The sequence below is a fragment of the Anomaloglossus baeobatrachus genome, chromosome 6, assembly GCF_048569485.1.
Source record: "Anomaloglossus baeobatrachus isolate aAnoBae1 chromosome 6, aAnoBae1.hap1, whole genome shotgun sequence".
NCBI lineage: Eukaryota > Metazoa > Chordata > Amphibia > Anura > Aromobatidae > Anomaloglossus > Anomaloglossus baeobatrachus.
The window spans coordinates 113,461,469-113,485,822 of record NC_134358.1 but is presented as its reverse complement, the minus strand read 5'-3'; the positions used below and the strand labels follow the sequence as shown (position 1 = coordinate 113,485,822).

The 24,354-nt window shown below is 47.5% G+C and overlaps 1 protein-coding gene across 3 annotated transcripts in view; it reads right to left on the bottom strand.

Annotated features, from left to right (window-relative positions):
- TRPA1 (transient receptor potential cation channel subfamily A member 1) overlaps positions 1–24,354 on the bottom strand; it is a 291,437-nt gene that overhangs the window by 148,899 nt on the left and 118,184 nt on the right. For all 3 annotated transcript variants that reach the window (XM_075353178.1, XM_075353180.1, XM_075353179.1), the window contains exon 3: positions 23,725–23,887. In XM_075353178.1, the coding sequence (XP_075209293.1) occupies positions 23,725–23,887 (163 nt within the window). The remainder of the gene's footprint in view (positions 1–23,724; positions 23,888–24,354) is intronic.

The window sequence follows — 24,354 nt, the reverse complement described above, 5'->3', positions numbered from 1 at the left end:
CGAGGGAGATCAATGATGATCTGATGGTGTAGGAGGTTTTTTCTTACGGCGATTTAGTGGCCGCGGATTGTGGCTGGGTAAGGTGGTACCTGATGGAATGTAGCTGGGGTACTCGGATGCAGCGGGCCCAGTTGTTTTCTGGTTGGGCATTGTGGGTAGCGCTTCCAATCGGTGGTAGTGGTCGGGTTGTGGAGGTTGGCAGTTTTTCCAAGAGGAAGGTGTGCTGTCATTCTGACTATCAGTTGGTGGAGAATTCGATTAATAGTGGTTTGCTAATCCTGGGGCCAAGGGCGGCGTACTTGCGGCAGTTGGTTTCTCAATGGTATGCAGTTTTAAAAAAAAAAAAAATGTTATGCGTGGCGCAACCAGTACTGGGGGTTCGCCAAGGGAATAGCAGCTGCTTTGTTTCCTTCCAGTTCTGCAGGTCTCGGGAGTTGAGGCCGGGTTGCAGACGAAGTGGGCACGGTGTGTCCGGAGGGCTTGTGGAGTCTGGTGTGGCTGTGTTGGGGAGCGGCTCGGAGCCCAGTGCCTGAGGTTATTTGGGGCTGATATCCAGAAGTGTGGGTGGCGCGGATAACGTTGTTTGGGGCCATGTGTGAGGAAGGCCCGGTGGAGTATTTGGTGGTGGCGTTGGCAGTGGTGAGTAACGGTTTTCAGGTTGCTAGGCCGGTGTCAGCAGTGGAGCAGAGGGTGGCGGCTGTGGCTGTCTTGTTGAGGATTAGATGTGGAGAGATGTTTTCGCAGGATCTTAGTGCACGGCAGGCCTTGAAGGGTTTTGTCGTAAGGGTGTGAGGGAGCGGGACACAAGGGTCCGTCTCCGTTGTTTTGTGGCAGCGTTTGGTGAGTGGTTTGTGGTGGCTATGTTCATCTGAGCACGAGCGGGTTTGTTTCCCTTGTCCAAAACGGTTTGTGTTAGCCTTTTGGGGGGCTTTGAGATTGTGGGGTTGGTCAGCCCATCTACGGTTAAGAGCGGAGGTTGGATGTTGGAGGATGTGTCCGAGGTGGTGCAGTGGGTTGAGCGCCGGCTTCGTCGCTCACCGAATCAGATTAGGCGGGTGGTGAAGGTTGGTGTTGTTATACGCGGTCCCGGGTGCGGAATTATGTTGTGAGGACGCCCAGGCTCATTATTGTGTCGCGTTTGTTAAGGTACCATTTTGTGGCAGTGCTGCAGACTTGATTGCAGGTGGCGGGGGTGGGCGCCCGGAATACTACGGGTCGTATTCCTTCTGGATTGAGCTGCCACGGAGGCCCCTCGGTGGTCTCAGAAAAGGGGTTGTGAGAAGTATTGGGAGGCGGGAGTCCTCTTGTTTCGGCGTTACGTTTGGCCTCAGTTGTTATCGGGTTAAGGCCAATGGGGGCGTTTGAGTCTTTTGGGAGTGGAATGGGTTGGCGTGACAGGTTGGTGTTATCTGTGGGTTTATAACCTCTGGGTTTTGTGGTGAGGGTGTGCCTCATTTGGATATTTGGGCATTTGTTGGTTCTCGGGGCCTCGACGGTCTGAGGCTCGCCCAAATTTTGCTAGTTGGGTCTGGATGGTACTGGTCCAGTAAGTGGGAGGCAGCGATTTGGTATCTCGAGAAGTTATTTATGAATGTTTAAAAAAAAAAAAATTGTTGGTTTTGTTGCATTGTGGAAGACATACCCGGGCTTAATCGTGGGGTAGTTTTGATAGTGTGACCAGGTTGGAATGGCGTGGGGCTCGTGCGGTAGGCAGTATCAATCGAGCCTTATTGGGGGGCGGCGCCAAAAGTTGGTGGCGCTGAACTGGTGGTTTTGGAGATGCGATGGGGGTGCATCTTAACGTTCTTGGTGCTGTTTTGTGGACGCTTGGATTGCGTGGAGGTGTGGTACAAGCTTTTGGTGTGAGGCGGGTCCAGGCCACGTAAGGAGTCACGTGCCCTGTCCTGTGGCGGGGGGTAGGTCTGGTCCAGAGGCGGTTGAAGGCAATGGTAACTGGACAGAGAGACACCATCTTGGTATGGTGGCTCCAGGTTCCGGGATGTTGCAGGCACGGGGTTCTGCAAAGTTGGGGGGTATTAATCCGTAGGTGATTAATACCTCATCTCTGGGTCGGTGTGTTGCGGCCAGGGATACTGGGGTGAGAAGTGGTTCCTGGACTGGGCCTACTCAGGGTTGTATATTTACTGTATTGGTTACTGTGTTACCTATTATTATTTGTTGGGGTCGCCCATTGGACGGCGCCCCCTTGTGTTAGTATGTAAATAATAGGTAATAAAGGCTGCTGTGGCCAATTTTAAACCAAGTCACATGCAGTTCGTGTATTATTTACAGATGGTATTGGTGGGTAAGACACACAGCACGACTGGAGAATCCTTCCTCAATGGTCAAGAAAGCCATGGAACCCATAGGGTGGAGGGGAGACATGACTAGAGGGAAGGGAAGGAGTGATGGGGTTAATGGAAACAGGAATGTTTGTTTATAAGGCAGAATAAAGGGATTGGTGGGTAGGAGGAGTTCCCTGGAGGAAGAGGTGGGACAGTTGAGGGGTGTAAGTAAAGGACCTTGACTTACCCCCTCTCTCTTGACTTCCGGATATGGAACGATCCCCGCCCACCCTCCCTTGTGTGTAATACCGAGGGGAATTTTGTTTGGGTTGTTTCTTTGTCACAGCAGCGGGGGGTAGGTCTGGTCCAGAGGCGGTTGAAGGCAATGGTAACTGGACAGAGAGACACCATCTTGGTATGGTGGCTCCAGGTTCTGGGATGTTGCAGGCACGGGGTTCTGCAAAGTTGGGGGGTATTAATCCGTAGGTGATTAATACCTCATCTCTGGGTCGGTGTGTTGCGGCCAGGGATACTGGGGTGAGAAGTGGTTCCTGGACTGGGCCTACTCAGGGTTGTATATTTACTGTATTGGTTACTGTGTTACCTATTATTATTTGTTGGGGTCGCCCGTTGGACGGCGCCCCCTTGTGTTAGTATGTAAATAATAGGTAATAAAGGCTGCTGTGGCCAATTTTAAACTAAGTCACATGCAGTTCGTGTATTATTTACAGATGGTATTGGTGGATAACACACACAGCACGACTGGAGAATCCTTCCTCAATGGTCATGAAATATTACTTTCCTTTTAACCCACACTGTGTGCCCAAACATTGCTGCCACATATGGGGTATTGTGAGCAATTGTATTACAAACTATGGTGTCATTTTCACCTATTTTCCCTTGTAAAGGTGAAAATCTGGGGCTAAAAGCAGTGGGAAAAGAATTATTTCTTTTCACAGCCCGATATTATAAAACTCGAGTAAAAAATTGTGTTGTGAAAATGCTCACTGCACCACTAGAAAAATTCATTGAGTGGTGGTGTGGAAACTTGGATCACGTTTTGGGGGGATGAGGAGAATTCGATTTTCTGGCACCTCAAACGCTTTAGTGTTGTTGCATGGTATCCCCCAAGTATTTCCTCAAAATCTGCACTCCAAAATGGTTTGAGGATAAAGGGTACATTACACGCTGCGATATCGGTATCGATATTGCTAGCGAGCGTACCTGCCGCCGTCGGTTGTGCGACACGGGCAAATCGCTGCCCGTGGTGCACAACATCGCTTACACCCGTCACATGGACTTACCTTCCCTATGACGTCGCTCTGGCCGGCGATCCGCCTCCTTTCTAAGGGGGCGGTTCGTGCAGCTTCACAGCGATGTCACACAGCAGCCGTCCAATAGAAGCGGAGGGGCGGAGATGAGCGGGCGGAAGATCCCGCCTACCTCCTTCCATCCTTATTTTCCGGTAGACGCAGGTAAGGAGATGTTCGTCGTTCCTGCAGTGTCACACGTAGCGATGTGTGGTGCCGCAGGAACGACGAACAACATCGTACCTGCAGCATGTGACGTTGGTGTCACATGCTGCGATGTCGCTAACGGCGCTGGATGTGCGTCACTAACGATGTGACCCCCAACAATATATCGTTAGCAATGTTGCAGCGTGTAAAGCTCCCTTTACACATCATTTTAGTTGAAACATTTTTTTTATATTTTATAAAATACAATCTGTCAATTTCCTCTGAAGAGAAAATTGTCACGAAATCCCTAAAGAGACTCTCTCAGCACAAAATGACTGTCCAAATGAAGTGCAGGCGCTCATGCATCATGGCATGATGGGAACGTGTACTGAACTGTTTGGCCTCGCCATGATGCACGAGTGCCTGTACTTGGTTTGGACACTCTTTATTTTCTGACAGAGTCTCTCTAAAGCTTTCCTGTGACATGGCATCAGCAGTCTATTCTAGCCCAATATATTCTCCAAAAGTCCAATATTGCTCTATCCCTTCTGAGGCATACCATGTGTCTAAATAGTCAATTCCAACCAATTCAATGAGAAGTTACATCAAATTCAAGGGTTTGTTTTTTACTTTTTGTAAATTAAAAATTTTGGAGACAAAACAATTTTTTAGTAAAAAAAAAATTTGTTTCTGTTAATGCAGTGAGGCACCCGAAGGGTTAACAAATATTCAGAATGCAGTTTTGAATACCTTGAGGGGTGCAGTTTTTCAAATGGGGTCTTTTTTTAGGGGCACTTAAACGTATAAGTCCCTCAAAGTCACTTCAAAAGTGAAGAGCGTCCTTTAATATAGGTTTTATAAATTAAATTAAAAAAAATGAAAAATTGGTATAAAATGTTAAGCCTTTTAATACCCCAACAATAATGGTGTTTACAAAATAATGAAGTACGCGTGGTAAAAAAAAAAAAAAAAAGTTATTTTTTAGCTATTTGTGACTATCTGTTTAAAGGGCATAAAAAGTTAAGTTTGAAAATTGTGAATTTTTCCAATTTTTCCATGTGCCATAAAAAAAATTCTTAGAATCAGTAGGACACATAAAAGCATTCAAGAGTTATTAACACATAAGGTTATACATGTGAGATTTGAATTGTTTGGTCTGGTCTGGAAGGTGAAAATTGGCTTTGGTGGAAGGGGTTAATATAACTTACATAGTGCCACAATATTTTTGTCTATACCTGGCAAATTCAATAAGCAATGATACGAACCAGGTTGTGGCTTCTTCATATTTAAAGGGGTTGTTTGATTCATATAATTCCCTTTTAAAATATTAATCTTTATACCTTAACAACTTTTTTTTAATTAGCTTTGTTTTAAAATTCCCTACTATTGTCCCTATCTTGCTAATCCATATATGTATTTGATATTTCTACTTTACTTCCTCTGAAGTTTCAATTAAGGGTGGTCTCAAACAAGACCACACAGTAGGCTAGCCCTGCAATCACTACTTCACAGCTTCTGTAACCCGACCTTCCCCTCAGGGAACAGGATGGCTTCAAGTGCCAGTGCTGCAGTCACTTACCACAGCCTCTGTCACGACATTCCCTTCCCCTTAGTTATGATGTCCTGTTTCAGTAGCGGTGATGGAAATGACACCCGCGTCTTCAATCTCCACTGTCACAATAAATGCCGCCTCATTCAATGTAATAATATGTCATTAGAGAGCTGTGATTGAAACAGGGCGAGTGATAGCAGTGCTACCCCACAGTTTCTTGTCACAAATACTTTTAGGGAGGTGACAGAAGCTGTGATGTGCCACTTCTGTCACCCTGCTTCTACCACCATCCTCTAACAATGTGTCATTTCAGTGAACGTGGTGGTGGTGATTGAAGCAGTGACTGTAGCAGAAGCCATTGAAGATGTAGCAGTGGTCACTTCTCTTTCACTACTATTGAAACACTACTTCTGAAATGTCTTGTTTCAATAGTGGTGAAGGACCACAGCTTCTGTCCACACCGCAGAAGGAAGGTGAGTGACAGCAGTGCTGCACCCTAGCTTCTGTCACCTCCATAAAAGTAATTGTGGTGGACAGTGATGACAGAAACTGTAATAAGTGACCCTAGATCCCTGTCAGTGTCCTGTTTCAAGGTGGGTTGATAGAAGCTGCAGGGCTATCCTCTGGTGATGTCCCATTTGAAACTCAAATAAAATATCATAGTAAGTAAAGTAAAAAACAGTTACATGGATTAGTTATGGGTTTTATGTAAATATGTGCAGATAATAGAGGTATGTAATCATACCTCTGGTCTGTCATCTCTGTTTATCGCTCTACTAATTCTCTAAGCAACTTTCAACTAGCATCTGCACTAATTCGAACCTCCATTCCTGGCTCCAAGACTTCTCCCGAGATGTACTAATTTTCTGGAATGCTCTACACCAAAAAATTAGAACTAACCACAACTTATACAATTTTAGGTGCTCCCTAAAAACACATCTTTTTAGGGCAACCTATCATGTTGCCTAATTGAAATAATTTCATATTTAGCCCATTCATCCTTTTTCTGAACATAATTCTCCATCAAAATCTCCACTGCACCCAAAAGCACTACATACATTGATTGGTGACTGGTTCATGTAGCTGTCACGATGACCTTAGGATAGCAGGGAACCGGGGCTCCTAAGCTATCCCTCCAGCTAGGGAGCCCGATGCTCTCACTATTCTCAGGGATACTCATAATGGTGGAGAGGCCTGAATCTCCTTCTTGGCACTGCTGCTGACTAATAATGAACTAAATTCCACTAATTCAGTCTAAATATAGGGCATGGTGTATATCTTTACATCTAACAACCTGAGCAGGTGCGTAACGACCGCAGTCGCAGAGATCGCCATCACGACTGGGCCTGGCATGATTAAGGGCCCAGCGCCGGCCCTGCAGAGAAACAGCTGACTCCTGTCAGTGTTACCATGGTAGCAATCGGTTCCCTGTGATTGCACTACAGTGACCTGATCATCAGGGAGCTGTAAGCGATTCCTCTCCCTGCCTCCTGAATGCTACAATCGCACTGATCGCAATATTTAGAGGGTTAAACAGCTGGGAGCGGCGTGGGCACTGCTCCTGGCAGCAAGAGGCGGGTTCCGCCTTTAAGATCAGGCGACCGAGGGGCTCCAGCGCCTGAACCCCTGTAAATGCCATGACTAAAAAAATGCACAAAAAGATGCACAAAAGAAGAAAAAAAGCATGTGAAAAAACATGCAAACGCGTTAAAAATTCACTTTTTTTCAGCTCCTTTTTTTCCTGCCAAAACATGCGTTTTTATGTGCAGCTATTCTGCACATAAAAACGCAATGTGGGCACATAGACTAAAGTAGATTTGATACAGTATGTCCTGGGAGGGTGCTTTATCTTTATGGGGTGTGCCGCCCCCGTGCCAGCAGCCGGCGCTACTCGGGTCCGGGCCTTCAGGGGAGGTGGCACAAGGGTCTCTGGACCCGGGGGTCTCGCGGACATGCCGAATAAATGGGGGGGACATAGATACATGGGCTAGGCCGTAGTAAGTTCGTGACACCACCCACGGTATGTGGTGAGGTGGGACATTACCGCTGCTGTTATGGGCCACCCGGGCGAGATGTTGTGCAGCAAGTTGTTAACCCCTCTGTGGGTAGGGATGGTGGCCCCGGGACCCGGTGGCTCGGTGCAGGGGATGGCGACCGCAGAGGGGTGCTGGTGTACTCACTGTTAGTAAAACACACAAGTCTCTGGTAAACCAAGGTGATGGTGGCCGGTTCCGCGGCCGGTTGTGTTCGGGTCACCCACCCGGCTGGTGGTCTCTATCCTTTTCCTGCACTGCTTTGTATAAGGTGTACTTTCCTAGTGTGAAACTCAGGAGTCAGCTCCCAGCTGGATGTGGCCTAAGGAGCCATGCCCGCAGACGCTAGCCCATGGGATCTATGGGCCCTGGCGGTGACCTCTTATCCGTAATCGGTGGGCTGTTGTCTTCTATGAGGGACTTTGGGTGGGACAGAACCTCTAGTCCTGGCCTCAATCGGTTAATTAACAAGTTCCACTTGTTTCTGGTCCTGGCTTCAGGGTCCGAGTACCCCCCTTTGTGCTACGGTTTCCGAGTCGGTTCCCCGTGTCGGTACCGGCGGGCTACAACCCTGTCCCAGTCCACCTCGGTTCCACCAAGCCGTCTTCCCGTCTACTGTTGACAGAGACCACCATCTGCCTCCTAGCCAGTGGCACCAGGGCTCCTACCCTGGTACCATTCAACTTGGGCTTCACTGCTGGAGCTACCCCTAGCTCCAGCCCACACTCCTCTCCAAACTGAACTTCAGACTAATCTGGACTTGACTAGACTGTTTTCCCGTCCTGGGCTGTTTAGACCCCTGGGTGGGCGTGTCCCAACCGCCTGGTCACACCCATTGGCGTGTCTATCTTTCCCTAAGGGGGGTGACTAGGTTTTCTGGTTGGCTGTATGTTTCCTAGTGAGGGAACGGTGTTGTGCAGGGGCCTAACTGTGACTACCTGGTTTTGCCAGGGCGTCACAAGTACAAAAGTTGTTGGATGAGGTGAGGAGAGGAGAGCAGGCAGGGGCGTAATGATCACAAATGCAGAGATCATTACCAAGCCCAAGGTACAGGAGACAGGCGGACCCCAGCTCCTACTTCAGCGGCATGTGTGTCTGAGGGAGCACATCCAGCTGAAATGCATCACAACACATAGACCCGCCAGGTCCTTGCACTGTAATACATGCTGCCGGCCAAACAGTGACTGGCAGCTAACGTCCATACCATGATTGGGGGCAGCGCATGAAAATGCTGTCATGTGCCATGTTATGCACTCCAATGTCAGCTCCAGGCCACTGCATGCTGGGTATAGAGCACACTGGAAGATGTGGGAGTGGAGGGAAGATGAGTAGAACTATTTAATTATTTTTATTATTTTAATTATGCGTTAGAGACAGTCCCAGACCATATATACTAGGATGGGGGACATATATACCAGTATGAGGGACATATACACTAGGATGTGGACCATGCATACCAGGATGGGCCCAGGATATGCACCATATATAACAGGATAAGGAACATATATACCAGGATGGGAGACATACAGTAGATACTAGGATGGGCCCAGGATGAGTGACATTTTTACCAGGATGGGCCCAGGACTGGATAAATATATACCAGGATGGGGGACGTTATATACTATTTATAACAGGATGGGGAACATTTACACGAAGATGGGGGACATATATACTAGGATGGGGGATATATGTATCAGGACTGGGGACATTACTGGATAATGAAGGGGGGGAAGTGGGAAGGGGCAATTAATATGTCTTTATAGGATTTATAATGCTACAGGCGCCTATACATCTGACCAACATCCGGAGGGGGGCCCAGGTCCAAATTTCGCACCGGGGCCCATCACACTCTAGTCATGCCACTGACCCTGAGGATCAACCATAGCAATAATTTGTGAGAATGACATCTGTTCCCTCCAAATAAACCTTTATCTCTAATTCAAACAGGAAAACAAATACTGTCTTATCTTATCAGCTGCTTTCTATAAAATAACTGTAATTACTCATTCAAAGTATTCATATGCCATTGCTTTCTATGAAAGACAACACATGGGGTGAGTCAGCAGGTCAACCCTTTAAGGGTACATTTACATGTACGGGGGGTTTGGCATTTTTCTGTGATTTTATCCAAATTGTAGTAAAAATGCTTTGTTTGTACAACATTTTAGCACAAACACTGGTAGAAAAACTCAACAATGTAAATATACTGAAAGAATTGTTGATTATTACCTTATACATGGCATTTATGGATTAGTAAAAGGACATTGGTCTAGGTTTATCACATCTGGGCAAAACTTTCTCAAATGATAGAGAACTGAAACAATGAAATATCTATTTAGTAACAGCAATGGACACAACGCTCCTATTGTGTACTTATATTTATGTGTAGAAGCCATTGCCTCTGTATTCAGGTTGTAAAGGAACTTGGCCTGTAAATGCTATGAAGTCTGTTGATGGCATCTTGTAGAGCATGATATATAGGTTTGTAAGGAAATGTTTAGCCTTAATTATCACATATTTATGGACTTCCCTGGTCTTTTTGGCTTTTGTAGTCATAGTTCTGTCTTAATCAGTGATTGACAGCTATCTCACTATACATGGTTACCATTGTGATCAGCATTATTGGTGCCCTAGAATACTAAAGGGGATTTCCAAAAACCCCAGTGTTTTAGCTGCAGCTTTAAAAAAAAAATAACAAAAATTACACTGCACTTTATTCATCATCCCTGGGTCCAGTGCTTAACCTCCGATGCTGTGTCTGGTGTTTGTTATAGTCTGCAGTGCTGAGATCATGTCCACAGCGGTGCAGCCAATCAGTGAGTTCAGTGCTTAGTCTCCAATGCTGTGTCTGGTGTTTCTTATGGTCTGCAGTTCTGACATCATGTCCACAACACTGCAGCCAATCAGTGAGTCCAGTGCTTAATCTCTGATGTTGTGTCTAGTGTTTATTATGGTCTGCAGTGCTGACATCAATGCTGCAGCCAATAAGTGAGTCCAGTGCTTAATCTCCGATGTTGTGTCTGGTGTTTGCTATGATCTGCAGTGCTGATGTGACGTCCTGGCCTATCAGGTCGTCACAGGATATTGTGCAATCTGCCCTTCTGCACGGTATCCGATCCTCCTTGGTTACAGGTCCCTGGCCTTTGGTGTTGCTAAGAACAAGATAATCAAAATCCTAGAAACACTCTGCACCACACCCACCAGACACACCAATGGGTAGCCTGAAGGGAATAGGGCCACCCACTTGAGGGGTTGGTTAGGGAGGGTCAGGAGTGTCAGGAGCAGTCAGTTGTGTGGTGACTCTCGTGAGGAGAGGTCACAAGTCAGTCGGAGGAGGTCAGGAGCAGGTCTCCTTTTTGATAGTAGGTAGCAGATATTGGTCTGGTCCTGGTAGGAGCTGGAACCCCGGTCGCAGGGAATCGTGTCAAGGGGCACGGAACTTCCAAGGAGGGCAACTGGCGGCCTTGTGACATCTCCGGGCATGGACCAGGGCACGACGGGGTACGTGGTTCCTAGGCCGGGAAGTAGCTTCAAGCGTCCTGGTAATTTACCCAATGAGGACGAGGTCTTCAAGATTCGTTCTCCACCCGCTCCAAAATCGGGGTACTAGCGCAACGAGGGGGACAGGACTTTCCCAATGCACAGTCCAGAAAATCTCAAGCGTTAACCCTGAGAGCAAGCTCACTCCATTAGCCATACGGGTGAGCGGGACCCGACTAGTTCTGTACTACAGGGGCCAACCAGTAAAGAAGGTGTCAAGGGAAAGGTCACAGGCTAACAAGCAACACCATCGGGCACGGGATCCAGGCGTGCTCCCTCCCTGCTGCAGTGGTGCTCAGAATTTCGGTTTACAAGTTGTTGGTGTCAGCGTTATTGGATTGAATGAGTACACAGTGACCCTTTCCTCCCCAACGGCATCCCCACTACACCATCTCCGAGCCCCAGGGCATTCCCCCTACCCACAGAGAGGTTAAACACCTGGCTGCCATCCCATCACCACCGGGCACTCCCAACAGCAGCGGTGGTAATCCACCTTACCACGCAACGTGGGTGGCGTCACGATCTCTAAACACAAACCCCCTGCAAATACCCCCCTTTATTTCGAGTGGCCGCGCAACCCCTCCCGGGTCCGGAGACCTCTCAAGCCACCGCGGATCTGGATCCGAGCTGCCTTGGCTGCTGACGCTTGGGCGGTACACTGACATCATGTCCACAACGATGCAGCTAATCAGTGAGTCCAGTGCTTAACCTTCGATGCTGTGTCTGGTGTTTGTTCTGGTCTGCAGTGCTGACATGATGTCCACAGCGCTGCAGCCAATCAGTAAGTTCTGCAGCTCTCAGCAGCTCAGTTACTGGCTGCTCTGCTATGGAAGTGATGTCAGTGCTGTATGTATACGATTTTAAACAGTGGGCAGCGCCGGAGACTCAGTGCTGGGTCCAGGGAGGGTGAGTAAAGCACAAGTTGTTGTTTTGATATTTACAAAAACAAAATGTTTTGGAAAACTATTCATGGCTACCTAAACCAATGCTATGCATACTCATAAGGTAAGTGACATTATCACGAAATCTATTCTAAATTTCTAATTGGAGGTATTTGCTAAAATTATTATTATTATTATTTTTATTATTATTAATATTATTATTATTATTACACCTACTACATATTGGGATAGGATTGTGGAGATGAAAATACCCCTTTAAGCTAAGGGGAAGATTAGAGTTGAGCGCGGTTCGAGGTTCTCCAGTTCGCGGCTCGAGTGATTTTGGGGGCTGTTCTAGATCGAACTAGAACTCGAGCTTTTTGTTAAAGCTCGATAGTTCTAGATACGTTCGAGAACGGTTCTAGCAGCAAAAAGACAAGCTAATTACTAGCTGGCTTTCCGCTGTAATAGTGTAAGTCACTCTGTGACTCACACTATTATGAAATTTCAGTGTATAGTGTGCGGGAACAGCGCATTCAGATCACTGCTGTTTGGATAATGGCGATCGCCATTTTTTTTTTTTCCCCTTGTCTTCCTTCCCTAAGCGTGCACGTGTAGTGGGGCGGGCCAGCATGTCAGCCAATCCCAGACACACACACAGCTAAGTGGACTTTTAGCCAGAGAAGCAACAGCATGTGTGATAGGATGTCCATGTCACATGTCCCTGCATTATAAAAACGGACATTTTCCTCCAGCACGCCATTATCTGCCTTCTGCGTCTTGGTGTCAGTCACCGCTGGCGTAGCTCCTGTCTCCGATACTGCTGTGTACGCTCTATACACAGCGCTATACAGAATAGGGATAAAAGTTTCTTTCAGCCCTTGTAAGGGCTAATACCAGCAGGGTCAGAGCCATAGGTGACAGTCAGGTCCGTGAAAACAGATTTTAACAGCTACACTAGATGACAGCGTCTCTGTAGCTAAGGTTAGGGATTTCCTCGCTGCATTTCCCCATTAGGAGGGATAGAAAGGGAGGCTTCCTTTCCTCTACCCAGACCCACAACCCTGCCACTGTACCCTCCTGCCCTTTGCACACTCAAACTCATTGTTACTAAGCCATTATACTAGCAAACACTGAGGAAACTTAGTGGCATCCTAAAAGTGGCTGTTGGACTTCATTATTGTTCCACTAGTGCAAAGATATTTGCAGCACGTCTGCAGGCATTGCACACTCAAACTCATTGTTACTAAGCCATTATACTAGCAAATACTGAGGAAACTTGGTGGCATCCTAAAAGTGGCTGTTGGACTTCATTATTGTTCCACTAGTGCAAAGATATTTGCAGCACGTCTGCAGGCATTGCACACTCAAACTCATTGTTACTAAGCCATTATACTAGCAAATACTGAGGAAACTTGGTGGCATCCTAAAAGTGGCTGTTGGACTTCATTATTGTCCCACTGGTGCAAAGCTACTTCTACCACCTCTGCATGACACCCTCCTGCTCTGATTTTAATAAGCTATAATAATAGCAAAAAATGCTGCAATTTAGTGGCATACAAGAAGTGGCTGTTGTACTACATTAGTGTCCCACTGGTGCCAAGCTATTCTAGCACCTCTGCATGACACCCTCCTGCTCTGTTTTTAATAAGCTATAATAATAGCAAAAAATGCTGCTATTTAGTGGCATACAAGAAGTGGCTGTTGTACTCCATTAGTGTCCCATTGGTGCCAAACTATTTCTAGCACCTCTGTATGACAACCTCCTGCTCTGTTTTTAATAAGCTATAATAATAGCAAAAAATGCTGCCATTTAGTGGCATCCTAAAAGTGGCTGTTGGACTTCATTATTGTCCCACTGGTGCAAAGCTATTTCTAGCACCTCTGCATGACACCCTCCTGCTCTGTTTTTAATAAGCTATAATAATAGCAAAAATGCTGCCATTTAGTGGCATACAAGAAGTGGCTGTTGGACTTCGTTATTGTCCCACTAGTGCAAAGATATTTGCAGCACGTCTGCCTGCATTGCACACTCAAACTCATTGTTACTAAGCCATTATACTAGCAAACACTGAGTAAACTTAGTGGCATCCTAAAAGTGGCTGTTGGACTTCCATTAGTGTCCCACTGGTGCAAATCTATTTGCAGCACCTCTGCATGACACCCTCATGCACATTTTACTACGCTAATTTTATAGCAAACTCAGGGAATTTCGTGCTGCATTTGATCATTCGGAGGGATAGAAAGTGAGGCTTCCTTTACTGTCCTGGTACCCACAGAACACGGCCACTGTACCCACCTGTCCACTTTTGCCACGCTATTTAATTTGCCCAAAGAGCTGACTCTTTTTCTGCCTTCTTAAAATTCTCTGTAATACTAAGTTAGTGTTCCTTTGCTGCCAAGCAAGGTACAACACATGTGCATTCTACACTCCTTTCCATTTCTGGAATGCAATTATTAAATGCAGGTAGTCCAGCCAATCTGTGACGAAGGTGCAGGTGTGGATATAATGTAGCCTGCATCCAATGTTGGTTTTCTCGATGTCTGACAGCTCAACAATACCATCTGTTTCCACTTCCAAAACAAGTGATGACCTGCCAATCACACTCCCTGCTGCGTGTAAAGGGGTGGAAGTTCAGTGTGAAAAACCATGTGAGACTGCTGTCCCCACAGTCACAGAGGATGAAGAGTAGTGATGAGCGAGTATGCTTGTTACTACTCGGTACTCGCACGAGTATCACTGTACTCGGGCTACTCGGCGGGTACCGAGTAATTTTGCAATACTCGTGCTTTACTCGTGGTCTTCATCCCTGCATGTTGGCGCTCTTTTGAGAGCCAGCCCTCATGCAGGGATTGGCTGGCAGACCACTGCAATGCCACAGCCCTGTTAGTTGTGGAATTGCAGTGATTGGCCGGCCTGCACAGCGTGACCGAGCCTTTATACCGGCCGGCGCGCTGTGCTCTGTACACAGCCATCTCATATTCCCTGCTTTCCACACCCACAGGCGCCTATGATTGGTTGCAGTGAGACACGCCCCCACGCTGAGTGACAGGTGTCACACTGCACCCAATCACAGCAGCCGGTGGGCGTGTCTATACTGTGCAGTAAAATAAATAAATAAATAATTAAAAAAAACGGCGTGCGGTTCCCCCAATTTTAATACCAGCCAGATAAAGCCATACAGCTGAAGGCTGGTATTCTCAGGATGGGGAGCTCCACGTTATGGGGAGCCCCCCACCCTAACAATATCAGTCAGCAGCTGCCCAGAATTGCCGCATACATTATATGCGACAGTTCTGGGGCTGTACCCGGCTCTTCCCGATTTACCCTAGTGCGTTGGCAAATCGGGGTAATAAGGAGTTAATGGCAGCCCATAGCTGCCACTAAATCCTAGATTAATCATGTCAGGCGTCTCCCCGAGATTCCTTCCATGATTAATCTGTAAATTACAGTTAAAAAACACACACACCCGAAAAATCCTTTATTAGAAATAAAAAACACTAACAAAGTCCCTCATTACCAATTTATTAACCCCGACAAACCCTCCATGTCCGGCGTACTCCACGGACTCCGGCGTCGCGTCCAGCTCTGCTGCATGGAAGTGACAGGAGCTGCAGAAGACACCGCCGCTCCGGTCACCTCCACGCAGCTAATGAAGACAGCCGTGCGATCAGCTGAGCTGTCACTGAGGTTACCCGCTGTCACTGGATCCAGTGACGGCGGGTAACCTCAGTGACAGCTCAGCTGATCGCGCTACTCACCTCATTTGCTGCGTGGAAGTGACCGGAGCGGCGGTGTCTTCTGCAGCTCCGGTCACCTCTATGCAGCTGCGGTGGAAGCGACGCTGGAGCATCCTGGATTCCGGCGGACATGGAGGGCTTTTTGGGGCTGATTAAAGTGGTGAACCAGGGTATATGTGTGTGTTTTTTATTTCTAATAAAGGATTTTTCGGGTGTGTGTGTTTATTTACTGTAATTTACAGATTAATCATGGAGGGTGTCTCATAGACGCCTGACATGATTAATCTAGGATTTAGTGGCAGCTATGGGCTGCCATTAACTCCTTATTACCCCGATTTGCCAAAGCACCAGGGCAAATCGGGAAGAGCCGGGTACAGCCCCAGAACTGTCGCATATAATGTATGCGGCAATTCTGGGCGGCTGCTGACTGATATTGTTAGGCTGGGGGGCTCCCCATAACGTGGAGCTCCCCATCCTGAGAATACCAGCCTTCAGCCGTATGGCTTTATCTGGCTGGCATTAAAATGGGGGGGGACCGCACGCCGTTTTTTTTTAATTATTTATTAATTTATTTTACTGCACAGTATAGACACGCCCACCGGCTGCTGTGATTGGGTGCAGTGTGACACCTGTCACTCAGCGTGGGGGCGTGTCTCACTGCAACCAATCATAGGCACCGGTGGGCGGGGAAAGCAGGGAATAGGAGATTGTTTAATGAGCGGCCGGCTTTTTCAAAATAGTAAAAGCCGCCGGTCACCTCCACGCAGCTAATGAAGGGAATAGCGCGATCAGCTGCTGTCAGTCAGGTAACTCCCGGCCACCGCTGGATCCAGCGGTGGCCGCGATTAACCTCAGTGACAGCAGCTGATCGCTATACTCACCTCAGTTGGTGCATGGAGCTGACTGGAGCGGCGGTGAGTAGCGCGATCAGCTGAGCTGTCACTGAGGTTACCCGCGGCCACCGCTGCATCCACCGCTGGATCCAGGTAACCTCAGTGACAGCTCAGCTGATCGCTATACTCATCTCATTAGCTGCGTGGAGGTGACCGGAGCGGCGGTGTATTCTGCAGCTCCTGTCACTTCCATGCAGCAGAGCTGGACGCGATGCTGGAGGACTGTGGAGTACGCCGGACATGGAGGGTTTGTCGGGGTTAATAAATTGGTAATGAGGGACTTTGTTAGTGTTTTTTATTTCTAATAAAGGATTTTTCGGGTGTGTGTGTTTTTTAACTGTAATTTACAGATTAATCATGGAAGGAATCTCGGGGAGACACCTGACATGATTAATCTAGGATTTAGTGGCAGCTATGGGCTGCCATTAACTCCTTATTACCCCGATTTGCCAACGCACCAGGGTAAACAAAAATACACAAAAATACTCGGGTCTCCCATAGGATAACATTGGGCTCGGTGCTCGGGCCGAGTACACGAGTATCTTGAGAGGCTCGGCCCGAGCTTCGAGCACCCGAGCTTTTTAGTACTCGCTCATCACTAATGAAGAGCATGCAGATGCACTTGATGGGGCAGGCGGTGGTTGCACAGGCACGCTAGGCCGCATTGTAGCACTGTGAAATTCACATTGCGACTTATGCTTCATTTTAAGTCATGTACAGGGTGGGCTCCCCAGTATGCAGCAAAACCAGGCAACAGGAAAAGGACTCTAGTCAGTTGGGTTGATAAATGATTGTTTAACTTTACCAAAGCAAACAATAAGAACCATGCATACAATTTAAATAATTGAACAATCTATTCTGTTGCCTACTACCTGCTAATCCCTCTGCGTAGCAGTAATTGTGTGTTTGTGCGTGTGTGTGTGTGTGTGTGTGCGAACACGACTTACCAGTGGTGCATCACAAGAGCTTCCCAGTTATCTACGTAAACATAGACTAAACACATTACCCCCCCCCTGAATACCCTTGTTAGCTGAAGCCTCACAGATAAGGCAGATGATAACAGTGTGAATGCAAACCACACAGCTCTGCAACACAGTCATGGAAATCTTGAAAATCAACAGTCAATGCAAACATGTGTCGCTGTCCCTCTATGATTTAAACTGTACGTGACAATTTGACAGTGCAGAGGCAGCAAGTCTTATTGTCTATAAATAGTCGGCCTACCCAGAACAGATATGTGTTTTGCTAATAAAACAAAGTGTTGCGTGCCCGCATTATTGTCTGGGCACAGCCTACCGTACCCAGGTACTGTGATGTCCAATTGCCAGAAATACAGACTTTGCGCTCCTCTCACGGTAAGCAGTATAGACAGCACCGTAAGAATGTTGGTCTGTGGCACAGGATGCTGCTCACTGTCGTTACGGTACTCCTCACCAAACTCCAAAATGACTCCCCTCACAATTGAACAAAGTGTTTCCGTGGTGGCTCCTTGCTGTAACACACACCTTTAGCTTTTCCTTCTGTTCATAGACAGCATCTCCAAGTCCACACCCGAAGAGCAATTTCTCCTCCACGTGTAAGTGTGGAGAGGCAGCTAGTGCGCATGCGTGTGCCGATTTACCCCAGCCGCAGCCTAACTACAGTGTTTCGCCTAGTGAGTATGCTAAGCCTGACTGTGCCACTCCTGAGGCTAAGTCTTCATTTCGGGATACAGCGCATGCTCCCACACTTAGTGCGAAAAGCCTCTTTGCACAGGTACTTGCATTCCATGCCGTGTCTAAGTCCTGTTTTGTGCCTAGTCACCATGCTAAAGCTGATAGTATTTTTTCAGAGACTGTATTTCATGCTACTGAGCATGCTCAGGCACTTACTGTTAAGACTAGGTGCGGTAATGAACTCTTTGGCCCTGCACCTGATGTGGGGGGCCCATATAGACCACAGGGCATCAGGTGTCCTGACGATGTGGCCAGGCCACTCCCAAATGGCTTGCAGAGGCCCGCCCCTATGACTTGTCACCTCATTATTGATGGTCAGACAATGACTGGTGAGGTGTTTGTGTCGTGGCAGCCATTAGGTCATTATTGAAGCTTGGGATCCAAATAGGACGCTAGTTATGCCACTCATGACGTGTCACTCTGCTTTTGTCTCCAGGAGGTGCATTGTGGTCCACCCTGGTTTGGGGCGGACCCAGGTTATAAAATAGGCTGGTGCCAACAAGGAGGTGCGCAGTCTTCTATTATGCTCCGAAAGAGCACACCTCCATGTGTTGAACCCATTGCGGCTTTAGGCCAGAGGTAGGCAGGGATAGGGCGCCGATGCAGGACGCCACCACAGTTGGTAACGCAGAACGGTTAAGACCAGCTCCTGTCCTACAAGTCCTGCTTGTGCAGCCCAGTGGCATTAACAGGCCTGCTGCTGCTGATGCGCCTGCTGTCCACAGGTGTGGCCCCAATGCACACGGTCAGCGTACTCAATGGCCCCTGTGATGTTAACAGGGAGTTCCTGGGCTGGGTGGGCGTGTGGACCCTGTGACGCTAACAGGGCTCCCAGTCTCCAGATCCGAGTGGCGTCTAACTCGGTTCAGGCTACTATTAGTTTCATAGCCACACAGCTCTGTATCGTCCACCTAACCTTCCAGTTGCCAACCTCTCCTTTTCCATCTGGGAGCACGGTGGACATTGACTGCTGATGGGGATATATACCTTTCTCTTTCTTTTCTTATTAATTTTCGTTATATAGCGGTAACATAGTATATACCACCTTATCCAAATCTGCCAGTCCCACCGTAACAGATGGTGTTTCTTCAGCAAATGTTACTTTTGCTTAACCACCAATCCCACGGACAAAAACTTTTTTCCCCTTTCAAACACACCTGTTCCCCTTTCCACCAGCATCTGTCCTTTTTCAACTCATTTTGTATATGACCAAAAGTGTAACTCTGCAGGGACACTGTACTCAATGCCATCTCAGCACAGCAGCCAGCCCTCGGTCCCTCAGATGTTGACAAGTAAAAGACCATTTCCTCCTATCCATGACAAAGCGTTGAGATTCACTCTGTGCAGCACTGGTGTTTAGTGGAAAAGCAGATCTAAGATTGCGTACCACATTCTGCAGATACTCCTGTATACGTGCGTCCCTTTCTATGGCAGGAATTATTTCACCAAATTTTGTATTGTACCGGGAATCTAACAGTGTGGCACCCCAGTAGTTAGCATTAGTTAGAAAATCCTCGGTTAAAAAGGTTGGAAAGGAAGCATTTTGGTAGCCAACAGTTTGGAGATGCTGAAAGTCAAGCTCTAAGCCATGTCATGCCCTTCTAAAAGCATGTAAAACACAGCAAGGGGACTCCAACCACAGTCTCCCTCATTTCCACTAATTGGGCCACACACACCCCACTTGACTGGCATCAGTTGACCCCCATTTTCAAGATGAAAAAGATGCTTTGCATGAAGCACTCTCAAAAATACGCGTGCCTTTCACCTCCCCTGGATGACCCAAGGGAAGAAAAGTCCTCTGAGAGCCATGACTTGTTCATCTTGGTTCTTTTTTCAAAAGCGAGGGGACTCCAACCACAGTCTCCCCCGTTTCCACTAATTGGGCCACACACACCACACTTGACTGGCATCAGTTGACCCCCATTTTCAAGATGAAAAAGATGCTTTGCATGAAGCACTCTCAAAAATACGCGTGGCTTTCACCTCCCCTGGATGACCCAGGAGAAGAAAAGTCCTCTGGGAGCCATGACTTGTTCATCTTGGTTCTTTTTTCAAAAGCGAGGGGACTCCAACCACAGTCTCCCTTGTTTCCACTAATTGGGCCACACACACCCCACTTGACTGGCATCAGTTGACCCCCATTTTCAAGATGAAAAAGATGCTTTGCATGAAGCACTCTCAAAAATACGCGTGCCTTTCACCTTCCCTGGATGACCCAGGGGAAGAAAAGTCCTCTGAGAGCCATGACTTGTTCATCTTGGTTCTTTTTTCAAAAGCGAGGGGACTCCAACCACAGTCTCCCTCGTTTCCACTAATTGGGCCACACACACCCCACTTGACTGCCATCAGTTGACCCCCATTTTCAAGATGAAAAAGATGCTTTGCATGAAGCACTCTCAAAAATACGCGTGCCTTTCACCTTCCCTGGATGACCCAGGGGAAGAAAAGTCCTCTGAGAGCCATGACTTGTTCATCTTGGTTCTTTTTTCAAAAGCGAGGGGACTCCAACCACAGTCTCCCTCGTTTCCACTAATTGGGCCACACACACCCCACTTGACTGGCATCAGTTGACCCCCATTTTCAAGATGAAAAAGATGCTTTGAATGAAGCACTCTCAAAAATACGTGTGCCTTTCACCTCCCCTGGATGACCCAGGGGAAGAAAAGTCCTCTGAGAGCCATGACTTGTTCATCTTGGTTCTTTTTTCAAAAGCGAGGGGACTCCAACCACAGTCTCCCTCGTTTCCACTAATTGGGCCACACACACCCCACTTGACTGGCATCAGTTGACCCCCATTTTCAAGATGAAAAAGATGCTTTGCATGAAGCACTCTCAAAAATATGCGTGCCTTTCGCCTCCCCTGGCTGAGCCAGTGGAAGAAAAGTCCTCTGAGAGCCATGACTTGTTCATCTTGGTGAACGTTAGTCTGTCCACATTGTCAATGGACAGATGCGTGTGCTTAGCTGTCAGCACATCCCCAGCAGCCCTGAGGATACGTTCCGAGAAAACGCTGGCTGCGGGACACAACAAGATCCCCAAGGCGTACGTGGTGAGCTCAAGCAATTTATCCAGATTGGAAGCCTAAAATGAGCAGGGCTCAAGTTGCACAGTAATGGCATGGACGTTCCCTTGCATATACCCATATCTGTGTCTCCTCCTCTTTTTCCTTATCCAGCTCCTTTGTTTTCACATGAGTATATGTCCTTGTCACTTTCCCATGTGTTTGTGTTGTGTTGTGAGTTGTTTGTCACCTTTTGGACACCTTTGAGGGTGTTTTCTAGGTGTTTTTATGTGTTTGTGATTGCCTGTCATTGTTTCCTATGCGGTTCGAGTTCGGTTCGTCGAACGTGCGCAGAACCGAACTCGAACGGGATCCCCGTTCGACGAACCGAACTCGAGCCGAACCACGGCCGGTTCGCTCATCTCTAGGGAAGATATACATCATATATACTGTACCTAAAATTGGGCTTTCACCCTCTGAATTGTAGCAATCTTGTACATTAGAGCACAAACACCAGTGCTTTTTTTGCGGTGGTACGCACCGGTGCGGCGTACTGGAAAATCTGAAGAGCGCTGAGGATAAGCACCTCTGGCTCTGTCCACATGGCTAATTTGTAAATTTGCTATATCATTAGCCATTGGCTGGAGCAGAGTGACCTCTGTGTCTCCCTCCCTTCCGAACTGATTGGAGCTAGCATCCATGTAACGCTATCCCTCCAATCAGATGTGGAGGGGTGGTCGGTGCCCGCCCTCTTCAAAATGTTCATGGAAGCTGAAGATCGCGGTCACGGCCGGTCACCCCGATCTGCTGCCATCCGGTAAGGTATTTGCTCCCCTCTGCTGTCTTCCACTCCCCCCTGACCTCCGTTGCCCCCCGTCGTCCGATTCAACCCCCCCCACTGACCTCCGCTCCCTCCCACCTGTCCTGTAATCACTGTGCTGCTCCTGCCGCCGGCGATCGGGTCCCCCAGTGTTCACCCCCCCGTGCTTCCCCCTGCTACCACCGGCGCCATGTCCGCTCCCAGCTGCTAAGCAGGAACACTAGAAAAAAAATATCACACTTACCGGTCTGCAGCCTCCCGGGACACGTCTGATCGGCTTCAGGACCTGCCAATAATCAGCTGATGCAGTCACGCTATGGCATTAGCTGACAGTCAAAGTCCAGCGGTGGGGCCGGCTTTTTACAGCCCAGCTGGTTTAAGCGATCAGGTAATGCTTTCAGGTGACTGCAGCAGCTGATTACCAGCGGCTCCTGGAGCGATCAGTCATGTTCTGGGAGTTTGCAGACAGGGGAGTAGTTTTTTTTTTTGCACTGATGCATCAACTGATTGTATTACTGGCTTTTATACAATCAGCTGATGTGTGATGTGATTCACATCCTTGAACCTGACACATCATCTGATCGCTTTGCCTTCCAGCAAACCGATCAGATGATATTGAATCCGGATTGGACGGTGCGGGACCCTTGACCCAGGATTACTGTGGAGGGGGGTTCTTTATTTCTATAAAGATGGAGTCACCAATTGTGTTGTGTTTTATTTCTAATAAAAATATTTTCTGTGTGTTGTGTTTTTTTTTTATCTTTACAAGAAATTCCTGGTGGCCATGTCTAATATTGGCATGATACCATGAATTTCAGGCTTAGGGCCAGTTGATAATATACAGCTGGCCCTAACTCCTTATTACCCAGCGAGCCACCCAGCTCCAGGGCCGCTGGAAGAGTTGATATAGCACCAGAATATAGCGCTTCTATGAAAGCACCATTTTCTGGGGAGGCTGCGGACTGCAATTCTCAGCAGGGGTGCCCAGAAAGCTTGGGCACTCTGCGCTGCGGATTCCAATCCCCAGGTGCCTAGTTGTACCTGGCTGGACACAAAATTTGTGCGAAGCCCACGTAATTTTTTTTTCTTAAATTATTTCCTGAAATTCATGAAATAATTAAAAAAAAGGGCTTCCCTATATATTTGGTTCTCAGCCGGGTACAAATAGGCAGCTGGGGGTTGGTGGCAGCCCGTACCTGCCTGCTGTACCTGGCTAGCATACAAAAATATGGCAAAGCCCACGTCATTTTTTTTTTTTTTTACATTTTACGTTTTTGGCCAAAAAACTCCTGCATACAGTCTTGGCTGAAGGATGCTGAGCCTTGTAGTTCAGCAGCTGCTGTCTGCTCTCCTGCATACACTAGTGGATGGAGTATGCTGAGCCTTGTAGTTCTGCTCCTCCTGCCTCTCTCTCCTGCATACACTAGTGGATGGATTATGCTGAGCCTTGTAGTTCTGCTCCCCTGCCTCTCCTGCATACATCAATAGATGGAGTATGCTGAGCCTTGTTGTTCTGCACCCCCTGCCTCTCTCTCCAGCATACAGTACCGTATGTAGTATGTAGTAAACCGTGCACAGGATCTCCCAGCAGCACGACAGCAACGATAGCACTCCCTCCCACTCTTCAAACTCGGCCGCCGGCTGACAGATCCTCCCCACCCCCCTCTCCTCAATCTTGGCCGCCAGCGCCTAACAGCACCCCCCGCTCCTTGTCCAAGAGATGCGTACCAGCAAATATTTTTTTACAAAAAAAGCACTGATGAACACACATTTAGAATCGCAGGGGAGAATTGTAGAATTATTTACCTTCTTCTGAAGTCTCATTTATAATAATTAACATCAGCTCCAATTGCCCAGATTTTGAAGCACAATGAAGCGGTGTGGCCTCATATTCATTTCTAGCCATCAGACTTGATGAGTTCTTCAGTATGAAACCTCGGATGCGGCAGATGTTGCCCTCCTGAATAAGCTGAAGAATAACAGGAATTTTAAAGGTTGTTTACATATTTAAATACAGACAAGCATAACTCATTCAGATAACAGTTTCTCACTAACAATATTAGGAATAATGTAGCAAAGAGTGCAATTACTTAGGTGTCATGCTTACTAATCATAATAGCATCATATTGGCTGCCATTATCCTAGTTTCAACAATATTAACATTATGTTTGTATTGCAAAACACAATACAATGATCCTCCAAGTTACAATGGCCCCAGGTTCTAATACTTTCAACACACAATGGTCTTCTATGTAACATTGTATCTCGGAACAACATTCAACAGACAGTTCCTCAGATGCAGGTCACCAGTGTGCAGCATATGTGATTGATTGGCTTGATTTTCACATCAACTTGAGCATAAAGGCCCCCCCCATGCACAATAAAAAGCTGTTGGCCTAACGATAATGCAGCTAATTGTTCGACTTACTCAGTGAT